The following is a 16,918-nucleotide window of genomic DNA, read 5'->3' on the forward strand; positions in this document are numbered from 1 at the left end:
ACCTGGTTGCCTGGAAGGACTAAGGCCAACATTACTGAACATGATACCTGCATTTAGGCATCAAAAATGTTTTGCTGAAACCTTAAATGAGGCCATGGCTGTTCAGCACCTATGCTTTTATCAAGGTTCCTAACTTCAGGCATTTATGACTTGACTTCCTAATGTACTTAGCACCAGCATCTGGCACTGGCCTTGACTGCAGCTGGAGGTGCTCAGCAACCTCTCAGAAATAGGCCATTGAGTTTGAAAACACTGGCCTAAAGCTCTGATTGTTAATTGGATTTCAGGTAGGCTTCTTTTTAAGAAGAGCTGACAAAGTTAGTCCCTGCTGGCTCCTGGCCTTTGGGGCCTAGAAAGCCAGCATCTATGTTCCACTCCTCACGCTCAGAGTTTGGGGACCTAGAAATGCCAGAGCTAATATCCAGTTTCACCTAAAAAATGTTTTGAGGCCTTTTCTCTCTGAAGAAAACATCCTTGAAAACCTAACTTCACCTGCAGGTTTGAAAGTTTTGTCCCTGTTTTTGTGTAAAGAGGATAAATTATTCACGGTCTCCCCTGCTGTCATGGAAGGCTCGCTGTTGGGATCTACATGATACACATGGAGGGGGCCTTGGCAAAACAATCCTATATAGATGTAGCAGTGCCATGGCTGCTATGGCTGATGCTGTTCCCACACCAACCTCTTTCCCAGCTGGCCCCCAGAAGGCATCTGCCACAAGGAGACAACCCCAGCCCAGGCTAATTAGCAGTTTTCTCTAGCTGACCCCCAAATGAGAGAATATAGTGTTTGAATCTCAGCTCTGCTACAGTCTCCACTAAAGGTCTCAGTCAAGACTTTTAGTTCTTGAAATAGTCTAGAGCTTGCTCAGTTCTGCTCCAGTGCAGGTCAAGGGTATTTTAAAGGCTGTTTAAAAATATTGAGATCTTTGGGAGCATTTTACAATGCAGAGATCTTTGGAAGTTTAACCCTTAAAGAAATTAGGAAGAAACTGGAAGATGAGTTTCAACAGTGTCAACTGTGGAACATGAAAAAGTTAAAATGGACACACAGAAAGTTACACAAAACTTCTGGAGACTCCTTTATGCCGCCTCTCCCCTGCTCTGCTTCAGCTGCTTGCACCAGGAGCTGAGAATGTTGTCCTGCTGTTTTAAGTGACATGAGTAACATCTGCTACGAGTGCTTCATTCTTTCTTTCATCCTTTCCCTGGGGAAGGAACTGTGTATTTCGTTTTGGAAGAGCTCTGTTGTTGTAGGTTGGAGTTTTGGGGAAGGTTTAGAAATCTATATGCAGGTACATGCTTACATGAGAGAAAGAAGCCTTTGGAACCGTACTCTTAAAAGCATAAATTGGGGACATTCCTGGTAATACTTAACTGCTGTGGAAGTCTGTTCCATGCTCCCAGGCCAGCCTATGAGAAAGTGCTAGCTCCTATGCAAACAAGCTTCAGCTCTTTGCTAAAAGACACTCACAAAGCAGGACTGTCAATTACCACATTGTTACCAAAGGGGAAGAACTTCACAGTGCGCTGAGATGCGCTGGACCCAGTCCACCAAGAATATTAAGGACCGAACCTTAGAGCACAACTGGACAAACATGTAGGAAGGCAGTGTCGACAGCAAGAGAGGGGGTTAAATATGCTCCCGGTCTCCTTTGCTACTGAGGAAGAGCGCTGCAGCTCTCTGTGTCAGCTGGAACGTCCTGCAGACTGATGGCTCCATGCCCAGGTATTCTGCACTGATGGAGTCCAGACAGGAAGCAGCAAGGGCGTGAATCACTGAGGCCAGGTCTCTTTTGAACAGGATGGGAAGTAACTGCTGATCCAATTATTTCTTGCCCTAGTTTTCATGTCTGTATAGCGGGGACACTTAACTACCCCAGAGGCAACTAATTATTAGTCACAAAATGTTAAGTAAATGCTTTAATTCACCAAAAAGAGATATAATTTTTGTACTGGGCAAAATGGTCCTGAGAGGCCATGTAATCTTGGCTAGTATCATATTCAGAACTATCATAACTGATAAAACACTGATAAAACCTGTACAATTATTCAGCAATTCTACAAGACATTGGTATCTTTCTGACCCAGCAACATCTAAAAAATATGTAAAATGAATTTGTTCACCCTGGGTAATGCCACACAAAGGTGTCTTATTCCTCCCCATAAATGTGTTGTGTTGACTATGGAAGCAACACTAGGACTGGAAACAGGAAAAGAACGGCTGCTCATCATCAGGGACAGGGGAAGTGCAAATACCCACTGAAACACCTAAGCTGGAGTCCAAAGACTAAGGCAAAAGAAACTGGCAGTAGAAATAGCATGAGGACAAGAAAGGGAAGTTTTAATAGGCACAAATTACTTTATCATAATTTAATAAAAATTCAATAATATAATAAGTTAAATTAGCAATAAGTTTCTTTACTTATTAATTAAAAGTTCAATATTATGGATGATGGATGGAGAAGAGTATTTTAGTTATATCCATCAGGTACAGAGAACTGTATGGTCATACTCCAGGTGTTCAGTTATAAGAGTTTCAACTTTTAGGAGGCATCTAGGCACTCTACAAATACACCTAATCTGCAGCTCCATTATCTGGTATCTGGACAGGATATATTTCTGATTTTAAAGATTGTTACAAGTCTATTTCTGAAAAGTCCTTATTGTATTAAACATGTCTTATTAAAAGCCTTCCATTTTAAACCCAACATTTTTAGGGATATACTTTTTCAACTCCATTTCAGAAGTGTAAATACTCCACATAGCCTTTTGAACATGTAAGTATGAAAATTCACAACTCAGAACACTGTAAAAACATAGACTTCTGTCACAGAAGGTTTCCATTCTCTTATTTTCTATGGAGGTATTATCTCAAAAAATTTAAAGCTGATTCAATAGCAAAGGAGCAGAAAGCCATTTAAAGGAAGTGTAAAAAGTGGGAGAAGGGTGAGCTATGGAGATGATCTTAAAACAGCAAGCGAATTCCTGTAAAAACTCATCATTTCAATTTAAAGGCTGAGTAATAACATTGCAAGTTTGATTTTCAGGACTGGTCATTTACTCTCTTCTCAGCAGAACGTGGTCCTATGGGATTGTCTTGCATTCCTAACAGGGGTCTGGAGTTAAATCATGGAAATCTGTAAAGAGAGTCCTACTTGTTTTTTGCTTTGAGAAGATCGTTAATGAGGGGATAGTAATTTCCCTAAGGTGAGGTGCACACAGTATGTAGGGATTCTTATGTTCCTATAGCCTACTCTTCCTGGAACAGGAGTCAGAGTATGCTAAGCAAACAATCATATTGGGCCTAACACCAAGTTAAGCATAATTATAATGCATTTACTTTCTGTATTGTTGAATTACTTCCCTTCAATTATCAGCTACACTATATGTGCGGATAGAGCTTCTATGTTATTGTGTTCTGCTCTGCTCTACCTTGTTCATGTTCTCGCTCTGCCCTACAGTCATGCAGTGCTGTCCGTTGCTTCTCATCTGAGACGATTAGCATCTCTCATGCATGGGAGATGCACTTTAGATGCATGTTTAAATTAAAAGCAAGGAACCGTTCCTGATAGAGGGAATAAATACACGGTTACGCTGCAAACCCCAACACAAAGCATGGTAATGTGAAAGGATAGAGAAACATAACCTGAAGGCTAGTTGCCAAAGATTTCACTGCTTCAGCTGATAGATAGCCTCCTAGAATAGGTTTTAAGAGAGACTGGGCTCAAGATCAACGTATTTTCAGCAAAAGTAGACTCCCAAGGTCAGTACCTACTGCTCTCCCTAAGTGCTTTGCTGCCCTTTCACCAGCCTGGGTAGATAATTGGATATAAGAGCAGAAAGCCAATGATCCCAACAAATGCAAATGGCACAATGGTATTGCATTTTTAAACACAGTGCCTTCTCAACTGGGGTAGGACTACCCAAATTAATTAAAATAATAAACATAATGAATTAAGTGAATCAGGAAATGAATACCTTTTCCTTTTTGCAAGTGTAGATAAGCCAGAGAGAGGCTGCTCCTAAGGGTACGGAGATATGGTCTACTAAGGGCCTGCTGCAGCACGGAACAACCAACACACTGATTGTCACCTAGTCAATGTAAAGCATCACTTTTCTCTCTGTAGTGACATCGTTTTGTGCCCTTCACTAGAAAATCAGGTGTCTCAGTTATGTTGAAGTCTTAATGAACTAGGCTTAGATGGAGGGAGCAAAATCTTGCCCTCAGTCTCGTGCAGGGTTGAATTTTGGAAAAACGTGTACTTTTATTATAATAAAAAAGCTGAAGGCAATTTCTTGAGACTCCATGTATTTTGAAATGAGAGCATATTTTAGAGGGGACAGACTGGTAAGGAGTTGATTGTACGTGTTACAACTGCACCTGGATCTCTGTATATTTTGCATCTTCAGAATCCAGTAACCTATTGTCTTTTTAAAATCCAGTCTGAATTCTGCTGTTAAAACTAATTTCTATCCTTTTGTTCACATTTCTTTCTTTTCATAGTTGTCTATTGCACACCCGCAACTTCTCTCTTGCTGAGGTGGTTTTTTTTGCCTTTTAGTCTTTCTACCCTAACAATTTCTTCTTTCCAGAAACATTTCATGTCCCTACTTTACTCTACTTTCTGATTTTGGTTAATCAGTGAACAGAAGAATTTGTGAAAATCCGAAGCCAAACTACTTATATATATATATATATACATATATATATATATATATATATACTTTTTTTTTTTTTTTTTTTTTTCCCCTGAAAAAGCAGTTTCACCTTATGGGAAGCACTTTGCCAAAAAAACGCCAACAAGTATTTCAACAAAAAAAAGCAAAGACAATGATTCACAAAAACCATCCTGTGAAAGAAACACATACCACAAAATTAGTTTCTGATCTTCCCTATTCTACTCAGTTTCTCCTTTATTCTCCCAGGTCCAATAACTTCCTGCCCAACCCAGACCATTTTCTGTCCTCAAAACTCAATCTTGCCTCTTTCTGTCCACCATTATGTATGGCTGTCTTTTTTCTCTAAATGTCCAGATTTTTATTTTCTTTTCCTTGTCCTTCTCTGCCACTTTGGGTCAGAGCTTGCATGCAATAGCAGGTATGGACAGTAAAAGAGACAGATTTGGATCTATTGAAAATAGGAGAGAGATACAGTAAAGACGCCTTGGAGTGTTACAGGTATGGTCCTACAGGACCATATAGGACCTACAGGTCCTACTACAGAAGCTCCCATGCCCTATTGGACCACCGAGAAAGAGGTCAGGAAGGCTATCAGAAAGGCTTTATTCCATATTGTTTCCTTGCAGAAAGAAATTAGGAAAGAGAAAATGCAGTGCAAATCAATAAAAATGCCAGTCTTTCACATAATGAATTCACATATAGTTTAAACACTTCAATTTATTTTTTCTCCAAATAAATATTTTATATTGTCACGCCGAACATGAATATCAGCTTTTCAGCATGTTAAACTTCCAGTAAGTGAAATACTAAATGGGCATTCGTGTCCACATGCCTCACTAGCCTTTTGCCTTTGTTGATGAGATGAAATCCAGCTTTGGCCCAAAGCAAAATTAATTGTGGACACCTCAGTCAAAGGACTTAGAGATGGAGGCCTATGCTAGAACGAAATAGTGAAAAACCTTAAGTGCTGAAAAATCTCTTCATTCTAAACAAGAATCACATGATGGATGGTGTAGGAAAGTCCTTACTATAAAAACACTTATCATGGCTCCATCCCTATCGGCCATTAGAGACCCTCAAAATTTTTCCTCTGCCAACCTATCTTAATACTTCAATATGAACTAAAATAATTTAGAAACAATCTTCTGCTACTGTCTCAAAATGTAACACCACATGAGAAGTAACACACCACCACTTCTCATTGCAATACAAGCAGTGCGGAATGTTAAAATATGTAGTAAATAATTCCTTCAGACAAAATTGTTTTTAGATCTTGTACAACATTTATTTCTTCCTCTCTGTCCTTTTGTTTACCATTACTAAACAGTATCATTACAAGTCTGACAACAGCACACAAGAAGACAGTGTACCATTCATCTGACCCTATTATTTTTTTCCCCACCAAGTTAGTATTTATGGGAAACAGCCAGCAGGTAAACTAACATAAATTCTGTCTGCTTCCCTTCTCTGCCTTCCGCATCCCTACACTCCTACTTCAGTGCTTAGCTTTTCACATTTAGAGACAAAAGGATAAACTTGTTTTATTTTCACTGTTTGAGTAAATATTTTATGCGTATCAAACAGAAAAACAAGATGCCAATTTCTCTCTCCTCAATAATATCTTGAGCTACAACAACCTACAGAACAAGAATCCAAAGGTGGCTCCCAGAATTCAGGTCCGCACCAGGTGGTTTTCTGCCAGCACCTTTTTGAAGCAGCATGGGTTGAATCACCTGCAATTTTTCTTGTACTTCCCTCATTCCTACCCTGATGATGAGCAAGTATCAGAAGAGGTCAGGGCAAGTAAAACTTTGAACTCAGCTATCAAATACATAATGCTGTGATAACCCCCAGGTAACAAGTGTGGTACCTGCAGCTCTGTTTGGAAGAAGAACTTCTGTGGACACTGTGTGCAGTCATAGATCTTGTCCTCTTGTCCATGGGCTGAGAAAATATGTTGCTGCAACTTGTTTGCTTGGACAAACACTGGAATATAAGACAAACAACAAGCTTTTCATTATTTCATATTGCAAGTGAAGAGTTTTTTAGAAACGATTTCCCATTAACACTCAGCAATTCCAAGAGGTAAAATTAGGCTGATGAGCTCCGATTTCACATTACACTGTTGCTATAATGGTACCAACAAACACTATTTATCTACAAAGTGTGGTCCTCCTTCCAAAATGAATGGATTGAAGCAGATGCCTGGTTTAAAGAAAAAAAAAAAAAGAAAAAAGAAAGAAAGTCCCTAACAGGACAAACAATGAAGATTTCAGATTTAAAGAATTTAAAAATGCCATTTTCTCTTCAGAATTATTTCTTCATGCTTACTGAACTTTGAACACATACAAATCTTATTTCCTAGGAACCAACAGGTTTGAAAAGCATAGATGCCCAAGTCCTGTTTACTCCATGTGCCTAAAGCTAAGGCTAACAAACAGCCCTGTATTTAAATGTGTTAATGCTAAAAATTATATCCCACAGCTACACCAGGGCAATGTCTATAAATGTGAAACAGAACTGCAGGTAAATTCTCTTTGGATACTTTAAGATCAACTCTGCCTACACACTGAATGCAAGGGTTTCAATAATATAAACATGTTCAATTTTAATGACTACAAAACAAGGCCCTAAGACTGTGTAACAGTTTACCTAGGAGACATACTATTAATAATTAAATTGTATATGCCAGAGGCAGTGTTTGGGTTGGCAGCACTGACTTCTGATGGATGCCTGGTGCACTGTGACCTAAAAAAGTTTGCATCTACAATATTAATCTGTATAGGCAGGGAAAGGATTTATTAAAGATGCTGGCATTTGACTTTGACTCCAAACCTAATCATTAAAATTATTCTAATTGCAAAGCAACAAAAAAACTCAGGATATTGTTCTTCTGAGTCATACATTTTAATCACATTTCTCATTACCCTGAAAAAAAAAAAGCTCAGATTCCATTTTTCATATAAAAGTTATATTGGTGATTTTTACTTCTTGTTAATATTCTAGCAAGACATGCTGAAATAATTTAATGGCATATTGCTAATAAAACACCATTGTTTATGATTAATGCTCGGTGTCTATTTACCCCATCAGCAAAAAGGAAAAAGTGTTTCACGCAGATTGGAATCGACTTATCTCCATACTCTAACACATTTTACAAGGCTACTGGCTGGAACATGAAAGGATTAGTTTTATCAGGAATCTTGCTCACCAGGAGAACCGACAGTGGGTACTCCGTACAATATGCAAGTTTTTACATTGTGTTTACAACTCCCCAAACTTGGAAGTCGAAGGCCCATGGCACTACTCTAAAAAAGATCACCTCATAATGTGTATACAAAGGAAAAAAAAATAGTAGAATAAGTACTAAAACTGAAAAAAAAAACCAAAACAACAACAAAACCAACAAACCCTACCTAACTGAAAGAATTATTGAACAGATGCGTAACAGGCAAACTGTTTATGGCAGTACTATTCACGCTCAGATATTACTATGACAAGCTGTGCAGTGAAGATGAACTATGTATTTCTTTAATTTTATAACCCACAGAAATGTATGAAACCTGAACATGGTGAGCTAATGATCATTACCAGTTACTGTATCTGACAGATGAAAAACTCAACTTCAGTTTTCCCCTGTAGCATACACTTAGATTTTAATAGGAGGGAAGCTGCCAAACAGAGAGAAGTAAAATGAAGGTATTAAGAGGTCTATTTGCCTATCAGTGGAAATCCTTCACTCTCATTAATTGAGAACAGAAACCTTGAATGGCTTCCAGAATTAGCACACCATTGATGCAAGAATACCCAAAGTGTGTTCTGTCATGTTTGTGATTATCTTTGATTTTCATCTTGTAAAGCAAAATTGGGCATGTAAGCTACATACGAACGGTTATGGTTTAGGTTATCATTTTATGAAATGTTCTATTAAGAAGTCCTTAAAAAAACTCACAACAACTCTGTAGGCACCTTTTTAATGTGTTTTCATTTCCAACAACAGCATTTTTCTGTTTCTCATTATGGCCCAAACACCGCAGTGCTTAGCCCTACTGGGTCAAGTTATTTTCTCACTTGGGTTTTACTACTGAATAACACCACTACTTGGGGAGGATTATTCCACACTTGGGCTTCTGTTAGGGGAGAGCAGAACTTGACTTGTGGCAAGACAGCATGGTTTGCTTTCTAAAGCACATTACGAGGGTGTTTCTTCTAACCACAAGCCAACAAATCCAAGCAAGTGGGTTTTCGTACCTGATCATAGGAGAATGTTGCTGCACAGGCTATGCCCAGCAGCCCTTGCTGGTGGCGCCAAGTTCTGCTCTGAGTTATATTGTTTTAGTCAAAACGTCTGAAGCTTTAAAGCACAAATTTATGGGCCATTTTTAACTCAGCAAGTTTGGAACATGAAGGTAATGAATATGATACTGTGGAAGGTAACAGACTGTCACTTCTGTAATTATAAAAAACTCAGACTTCCGATAGAAGAGCTTGAAATGCAGTTCTTACAGATGGATGCCTGACCTTCCAAGGAGCTCAGCTTTCTAAACGATTTTTGATCAATATTACTAATGAGCACAAATGTAATGTTCCCTTCTAAAACTGACCTAAAGCCAGCAGATGACACAGTTGTAAGAGGAGTTCTGTACATGCAAGCAAAGGGCCTGACTGGGGCAAGCATTGATGACCTCCTACCTGTAAAGCACACCGGGCATTTGAAGGTGCCTCCCATGCCTTCAAAGCTGTGCTCTATCAGGTGGCACTGAAGTTTGGCAGGAGAGTCAAACGTCTGGTTGCAGAGTTTGCATTCATGATTCAGTCCTTCATCTGTGGAAGAAATCAAAGGAAAAGTGAAATTCGCCACAGCCCTTACCAAAGAGCAAGTCCAACATCAGTTATGCACTGAAGAGACTTCTTCCTAAGCTCAGGAAAATGGATGCCCCTCAGCACCTATGGCTGCTGAATGTTCCCTCACCTGGAAGGTTTCAGAATGTACAAAGCTTAACTGGGCATTAAAAGCACAGATTTTCCACATACAATTAGTATCAGACAGGAATGCAGATCATCAGACTTCAGTAGGAAGGAGTGGGACCCAAAACATTGTCTCTTAGCTGAGCCACCCGATCATGACTGAGTACATTTGCAAAACAGCGCGTGAGGAATTTAACGCCCATCACACATCATCCTTCCTATCATGGGTAAGAACTGTGAACGCCCAAGTTTTTGGCACTCTGGCTGACGTGGCATTTCTTGTAAAACCACCATGACGAGGGAGGGTGGTTTATACCCTCACATCACTCCTGCTTCACATTTCCAGTCTCAGGGGCATACGTGAAACCTTTCACAAGCTGCAGGATTTCCCGGCTCCCTTTCTGACAATCCTGGATTTTCATTCCTTTTCTATGCGTTTCTCCCCTTAACAGCCCAGAGAACTCCCCGTGCGCCTCCTTGACGCAGCTTTCCTGTCAAGGTCCTGTGGCTTTAAAACCCTTCCCGCTCCCTGCTGCTCGTTTCTCTGCTTCCTTCCATTGTCCTCCGAAGGCCGGCTGGTGCCTGGCACCAGGTTCCCTTCCTGAGGGTGCTGCAGGATTCGTCCCCTCCGCCACGAGGGCAGGCAATGGCTGTCCTACTTAGAAACAGTTGCTAGGTAAGACGTGGCTTCCAGCCCTGCTGCTGAGGCCTCAATTCCCACAGCGCCGCTTAGAAAAGGTCCTTCTGTATGTCACCGGTGTGCTACATGAGTAGCATTGATCTCCCAGGTAAATACTGGGTCTGGTTATTAAAAAATCAAGCGGAAAGGAAATGCTTGGCGACCGGCATGGCTCCTCACCATTTCTCAGGCGAAAAGGAGGGATTTAGGAGCGGCACCTTGCCCACCCCAAACACCTAAATGCTGGGCTGCCTGCCTCCTGCTGAACAGAGCTGCCTGCAGCAATTAGTGACCCTAATGATGGACATTCGCTCTTCTCAGTTGCTGTAGATGGTGACAGAGATGATTTTTTGTACTGTACACAATTCTCCCCACCAAAGTAATGAAAACATGACACGATGCTTGTGTAGCTGAGTGGGGCCACATGCCCTCTCAAAATGATCCTTAGTAACTTAGCAGAATTCAAAAAATTTCAAGGGTAGCCCTCAGCTTTCACTTCTCATTAGTCCGAAAGCTAAATTTAGCCTTAAATCATGGCATCTTCAGCAAAAGGTGGGAATTTGTGGGCTTTAGACAGCGCAAACTAAGCCAGGTGCTGGTGGCTGTTCTGCAGGTGGGACTACTGAAAACTACTATTGTGTGGTTTTCTATGAGATGTCAGAGCTCTTTATAATGAGAAGGTAAGGGGCAGACAAAAAACAACAAGGCCGAAAGACTCACACAAAATCAGGGTGGGGTGGTGGGGTGTCTCCTTTGCAAAAATACACTGACTGCAAAAATTTCTGGCCTGACAACAGCCCTTAAGTGGGGATCTCCCTCTCCACTGAGCAGCTGGCTTTTGTGATGTTCATATATATGTCACCTCCACTGTCTTTCAAGGTAAAACTGTGTTTTCTTGTAATGACTGCAAGAGGAATGTGAGACCTTTTGGCTTTTTAAAACGGCCACATTGGCATGTGGCCATTTTTTTAACCCTCCTGTCAGTCTTAGCACAACAGAGTGGTGCCACAGGTATAGACACACATGGCTGAGCATTGCCCACATGCTCATACCGCAAACTGCAGACTTCCCTTTGTCTGCTACCCAGTCCTTCACTAAAGCAATGTTCAATGTTCTTGCCTATCTCCACAGGATGAACAGCTACCAGAGGGGTGTGAAATGGCAGGCTGGCTCTGGGAGTCAGCTGAAAAAGGCCAGTGGTCCCGACTTGTCCCCGAACTACTGCCACCGAGGTGCCCATCTGCTACCCACAGCAGACACAAGAACTTTGCTGCTTTTGACTCCCAGCCCATCTGAGCAGGCACCAATTTAGACACGCTAAGGATGGCTGTCAGCACTAACTCAAAGGCTGAGGTCAGTCTTAGCTGTTTTACCACCATGGTCTCTCTGGAAAGACTATAATTGAGGTAGCGGAGCACAGGCTGCTGAGGTACCTGTCCCATCCAGCCAGACACATTGGCAGGCATGTACTGCTGGCTGATCACACTCTGTGCAAAAGACTCCCAGGGGCAGACTAGGGGTAGGCGACACCTTCTCATCAGGTAGGTGACAGCTTTCATTAACTCTTCATTAAATAAAATAGCAACCATTTATCAAATATATGCTATTTCCTTAGCGGTGAAAATTTTAGTGGATTCTCAAGAGTTGCCTGGTATTTGGGGTTTTCTACCATCACAGACAAACCCTTCCAGTGTGTTCTGCTTTTTCTACTGCCAAGAGGAGACAATTATGGCTTGCACAAGCACCATGAAGGGCAGCATGAGGGAAAAGCACCTGGCACACACCAATCTGTACCTCAAAGAGAGATGCCCACATCCTGCAAGGCAGGCTGTGTGTCCCGCTCTCCCAACAGGCAGCAACGCACAGCTGCAGGCAAAGCTGCAGAACAGTGTACTGAAAAGCAGAGGAAAGCTCAACAAACCATATATTAATATAAATGCCTCTTCTTCCCTGAATTTGCAAATCAGTTACAAGGAATGTACAGACTGCCACAAGTGATCAGATCATTTCTTCTACATCCAGATCCTTGCTGTGGTCACTACCAAAAGGATAGTTCTGAAGATGCTGCAAGTCCCCACAAAGGGTAATTATGGGCTAGAAAGCCTGTAGGGTGAAGTTTCTTCATCAAACTGTTTGTGTTGATACACGCAGTCAAAGCAATTAGGACAAAGGGAGCTCCATCTCAGGATCTTCCACATGTCAAGGTGAAGATAATCGATGCCAATTCTCAAATCACAGAGTTACTGTTGGCAAAGTGTAAATTAACCACGCTAATCATTCTTGAGCATGGGAACACTGAACGGGGAGTTCTTCAAACATTCCAAGGGAGAAAGACTTCCTAAAAAGAAATATTTTTATATGGAGCTACAGAAGACAGAGAAGGCTTTTTCCTCTTTTCATTACCTTAGCTAATGAGGAAAAGGTAGAAAGAAAGACATGTGCTCCTGATTCTGAAGCAAAACTAATTTTAATTACACAGCATTTGTGCTTGTTCAAGAAGAATTGAACCCCATTAAATGTGACCCTGTTGTATTTCCTATATCACTCAGATTTGAGGTGATCTCCTGGTCACAAACATCAAAACCACTTTGATTACTGTATGTTGCAAATCTGATTTTCCTTAAAGGCTTATAAACAGGGTTTGAAAAATCCCCTCACCCACTCGCCTGGGGCAGATAGGAAACTTCCCCAGGCAAGAGACATAAATTTGTGCAGAATTCAAGCTTTTTCTCAGAAATGAAATGTTTTTAGACTCCTAGTTCTAAAGACTGCACTTAAAATATGACTACATTTGTATAACTAATAGAATAAATTTTTTCCTAAGTCCTGCTGTTCGGGGAGTTATCAATCCCTCCCCTCACGCTCTTTTTCACCCATTTTGTGCATATCACCTGCCCTGCGCTACATCCTCGAACAAAGGGCAAGGTTCCAGTCCTTGAATTCAAGAACATGAGACCAGCATGATTTACATTTAAGGGAGACAGATAAGGTTACAGTATTGGCAAAAGAGCCAGGAGTGCTGGGCTCCGACACTGACTTCCAATCTCTGACACTGACTTACTCTTATCACCTTGGACATGACAGTACGGCCTGCGTTTCTCAGGCTACCCATCTTCAAAGAAAAGGTGTTAATTTTTAATTCCTACTTTAATAGGCTGACCTAATTAGTATCCCTTAAGACTTGTAATACAACTGGGACAGTGGAGCTGGAGGAGAGTCCAGGACTATCTACCATACAGGGAAGACCCAGAATCACTGCCATTTGCCTTTCAGAAGGTTTAAGATAACAAGTCCAGGCCCACAACTGCCCGCTTGCTTGGGTCACGCAGCACTGCAGAAGGATGAGGGAACAAGGCTTTGCCCCTGCTCTGCTCTCCATGGAGAATTTAAAAGCACAGCCAGTGTTTTATCTCCCACTGGCATGAAAGAGCCAGGGTGTGGCAGCTCTTGCAAAGGTGCAAGATGTGGAAAGGGGATGCAAAAGGCTCTGTTTACATGCTGGCCCCTGTCTAGCTCTTTGTGTTTATCAAACAATTTGATAGGGTGCTATGGAAGTGCAAAGTATGATATCATTAATAAATAAACGGCTGGTGAAATGTCACATTTTCAGTTTCCCTTTGGGATGAATCTGAAATAGAATGGAGTGTCAGAAACAGTCCAAGGGGCTTTCCTTCCCTGCAGAATGGAGCTACTGCTCTTTGCTCTTACTCAGGGAAAAAAAAAAAAAGTGCTGAACAGCTTTAAAAAATTCAATCAAAATAATCTGCTCTTTGGAAAGGTGGCGGCTGACAGTAATTGGAAAATACTGTCTGACTCATTTATTAAAGTGAGATTCAGAGTCAATTGATTTAATAACCATTAGAATATTCTATTAAGGATATAATAGGTTGGCACAGCCCTATTTTTTATTAAGAGTTATAGGTAAGAAATAAGCAATGCTATGGAATTTTAGACAACTGCTGTACAGATTAGACTAAAAATATAGCTTGCAAAATAGGTATAAAAGCGGCAACTATCAGGAGCAGGAATGAAAGTACATCACACTGCAAATGAGTTAGCTGAACGATGAAAAAGAAATGGACCTTTAATATAAAGCCTGTATTTTTCTAAATCTAACAGAAAACCGCATACCCTGATGTAGTACGTCGTAAAACAAGTCAGCACGTCCTTCACATTATGGATCTGACAACTCCATAAGGAAGGCAAGAACAAAGTACCCACTGTACAGCACAGAACTGCTGCTTACTGTTGCCTTTACATGGTTAGGACATGAGTTTGGACACGGTTAAGACCTCGCAACATGGATGAGGACGGTTCACTCACTGCTAGTAGACAAATGAATTTGATGCATGCAGAATTTCTGCATAAGTAAATTAGTTTCCATTTGTAATCTTTATTCGGATAGTGGGAAAATGTAAACATGAATAAATTCTAAATAAATGCATTTAATATTCATATAAATGTTTAATATTTACACAAATATTAAATGTTTCAATGGAGGTAGGTAGATTTTAATTGAGGTGCAGCCATTACCTCAGCAACTAACTTGATAACCAGCTATAAAAGCAAACAAAATCTGCCTTCGTGCTGAGCGTACACTCACATCTGGGGATCCTCTGTCTTTGCACAGGTTACCCACACTGCAGTTACCGAGTCACTTGTACGGCAGGTGAGATCCCCCACCTGCACCCCCACTTGAGGAACTGCTTTGGATGACCTGGCCCAATTTGTGCCACCAAGTCAACACACAACTTGTTCACTTTGCGGAGGGCCCTGACATTTCAATATACACTTCAAACATGTGAAACCCTTTAAGCAGCCTCTAGACTGTGTGTCCCATGTTTATGCTTCTTGCTTTTCAATAAAAACAAAACTAGAGCAGCTACAAGCAAATGTTCACTGGCTGACTTACATGCAGCTGTTAAGTCAGTAACCACTGGGGGCCCTCTTATATTGTCTGATCAACGCTACAGCCATTACTGAGTACCAATTTGTAACAGTTTATAAGTAACTCTTTCTCTTATTCACCCTCGAGATTGTCCAGAAGGGTCCTTCTGCCTTTTACTCTGAATAAATCTATAGGCAAAGGTCCAAAGATGATGATGTCCTCCTGGTAAATCATCACGAGGCTGGGCCCATGGTTTGCTAAGAAGTAAACTCTGCCCTCCACAAGCAATGCAGGAAAGAAATGGCCTGCAGTCCCTGTATTTTTTTCAGGTCTAAAGCATGCACAGCTTCCACACTCTACATGTTTTCTTTATATATATATATTTTTTTTTACCAAGCAAACCATGCCCCTAAACCAATCTCTCCTTCTTCAAATTGCTTCCACTCTTCCCTGAGTTAATTTTGCAGCACACATTTATAAGCCAGAGATGTGAGGAGGAAGGAAGGAAGGAACAAACGCCACGGATGACAGCTAGCCCCTCGGCTACAACATCTCACACTGAAAACCAGGGAAGGACAAAATACACTGTAGTACGCTATAATTTGGAGAGTATACATCCACGCCTCCTAGTTTATAGTGCTATGTTTGTCTGCATCTTTTTAATTCTACTGGCCACACACCCACACACTCATCAGCCTCTCCATGCCACTTGAGACAATCTCATTCTTGCTCAAAATTTGGTCTTAGGGGGGCCACTATGGCCAGTAAGTGTGACAAGCCTCCTTGTCTGCTAAGGAAGACACAACACCTTTTTGAAGCCTGGAAGCTGAAACGAAACAGGGCCTGAGGTGTCCAGCACCACATTCACAATTTCTCCCCGATTGTAATAGTGCTGCTGTCATTTTCAATTTTTCAAACGTTATCACAACTTCCCCCATGAAAAACACCATCCACCACAGTGTTAATTTTGGAAGCTGACACGAAAAGCATGGGAATATAGAGGTAAAGAAGGAGACATAGTAAAAGCAAAGCATACAGCTGGAATTTGCAGCAGGAAAAAGAATATAGCTGGAATTCACAGCTGTGAGAAGAACCTGCCATGGAAAAAGAGGGTTTTTTAAAGTCCTAACTAATGGTTCAGTCTTGATAGGACAGGAAGGAGGACTGGACACAAAGTACACCCGTGTTTCTCCTGCATTGTCCAGGGCAGATCACCACATGTATGGAATTGGCAGGGTGGAGGAAGAAAATATTTTCCTCACCCTCCCGGCACTGTCATCCTGCATTTCCCTGCTGTGCCACACACTACTGCTTGCATGGGCAGGCCTGCACGGTGCTCTGTGTTTGCTCTTAATGCCGCTTTTAACCGAAAGCATGATCACAGAATCACAGAATGTTATGGATTGGAAGGGACCTCAAAAGATCATCTAGTCCAATCCCCCTGCCAGAGCAGGAACACCTAGATGATGTTACACAGGAAGGCGTCCAAGCAGGTTTTGAATGTCTCCAGAGTAGGAGACTCCACAACCCCCCTGGGCAGCCTGTTCCAGTGCACAGTCACCCTCACTGAGAAGAAGTTCCTTCTCAAATTTAAGTGGAACCTCTTGCGTTCAAGTTTGAACCCATTACTCCTTGTCCTATCATTGGTTGTCACCGAGAAGAGCCTGGCTCCATCCTCATGACACTCACCCTTTATATATTTG

General features: G+C 41.3%; 1 protein-coding gene across 16 annotated transcripts in view; it reads right to left on the reverse strand.

Moving 5' to 3' along the window:
* Nucleotides 1-16,918, reverse strand: part of ZNF521 (zinc finger protein 521) — a 235,677-nt gene that overhangs the window by 21,820 nt on the left and 196,939 nt on the right. For all 16 annotated transcript variants that reach the window (XM_065053371.1, XM_065053367.1, XM_065053366.1 and 13 more), the window contains 2 exons: nucleotides 9,373-9,504; nucleotides 6,551-6,666 (listed from right to left, as the gene is read on the reverse strand). In XM_065053371.1, coding sequence (XP_064909443.1) covers nucleotides 6,551-6,666; nucleotides 9,373-9,504 — 248 coding nt within the window. The remainder of the gene's footprint in view (nucleotides 1-6,550; nucleotides 6,667-9,372; nucleotides 9,505-16,918) is intronic.

This window comes from Columba livia, chromosome 2 (assembly GCF_036013475.1).
Source record: "Columba livia isolate bColLiv1 breed racing homer chromosome 2, bColLiv1.pat.W.v2, whole genome shotgun sequence".
Lineage (NCBI taxonomy): Eukaryota > Metazoa > Chordata > Aves > Columbiformes > Columbidae > Columba > Columba livia.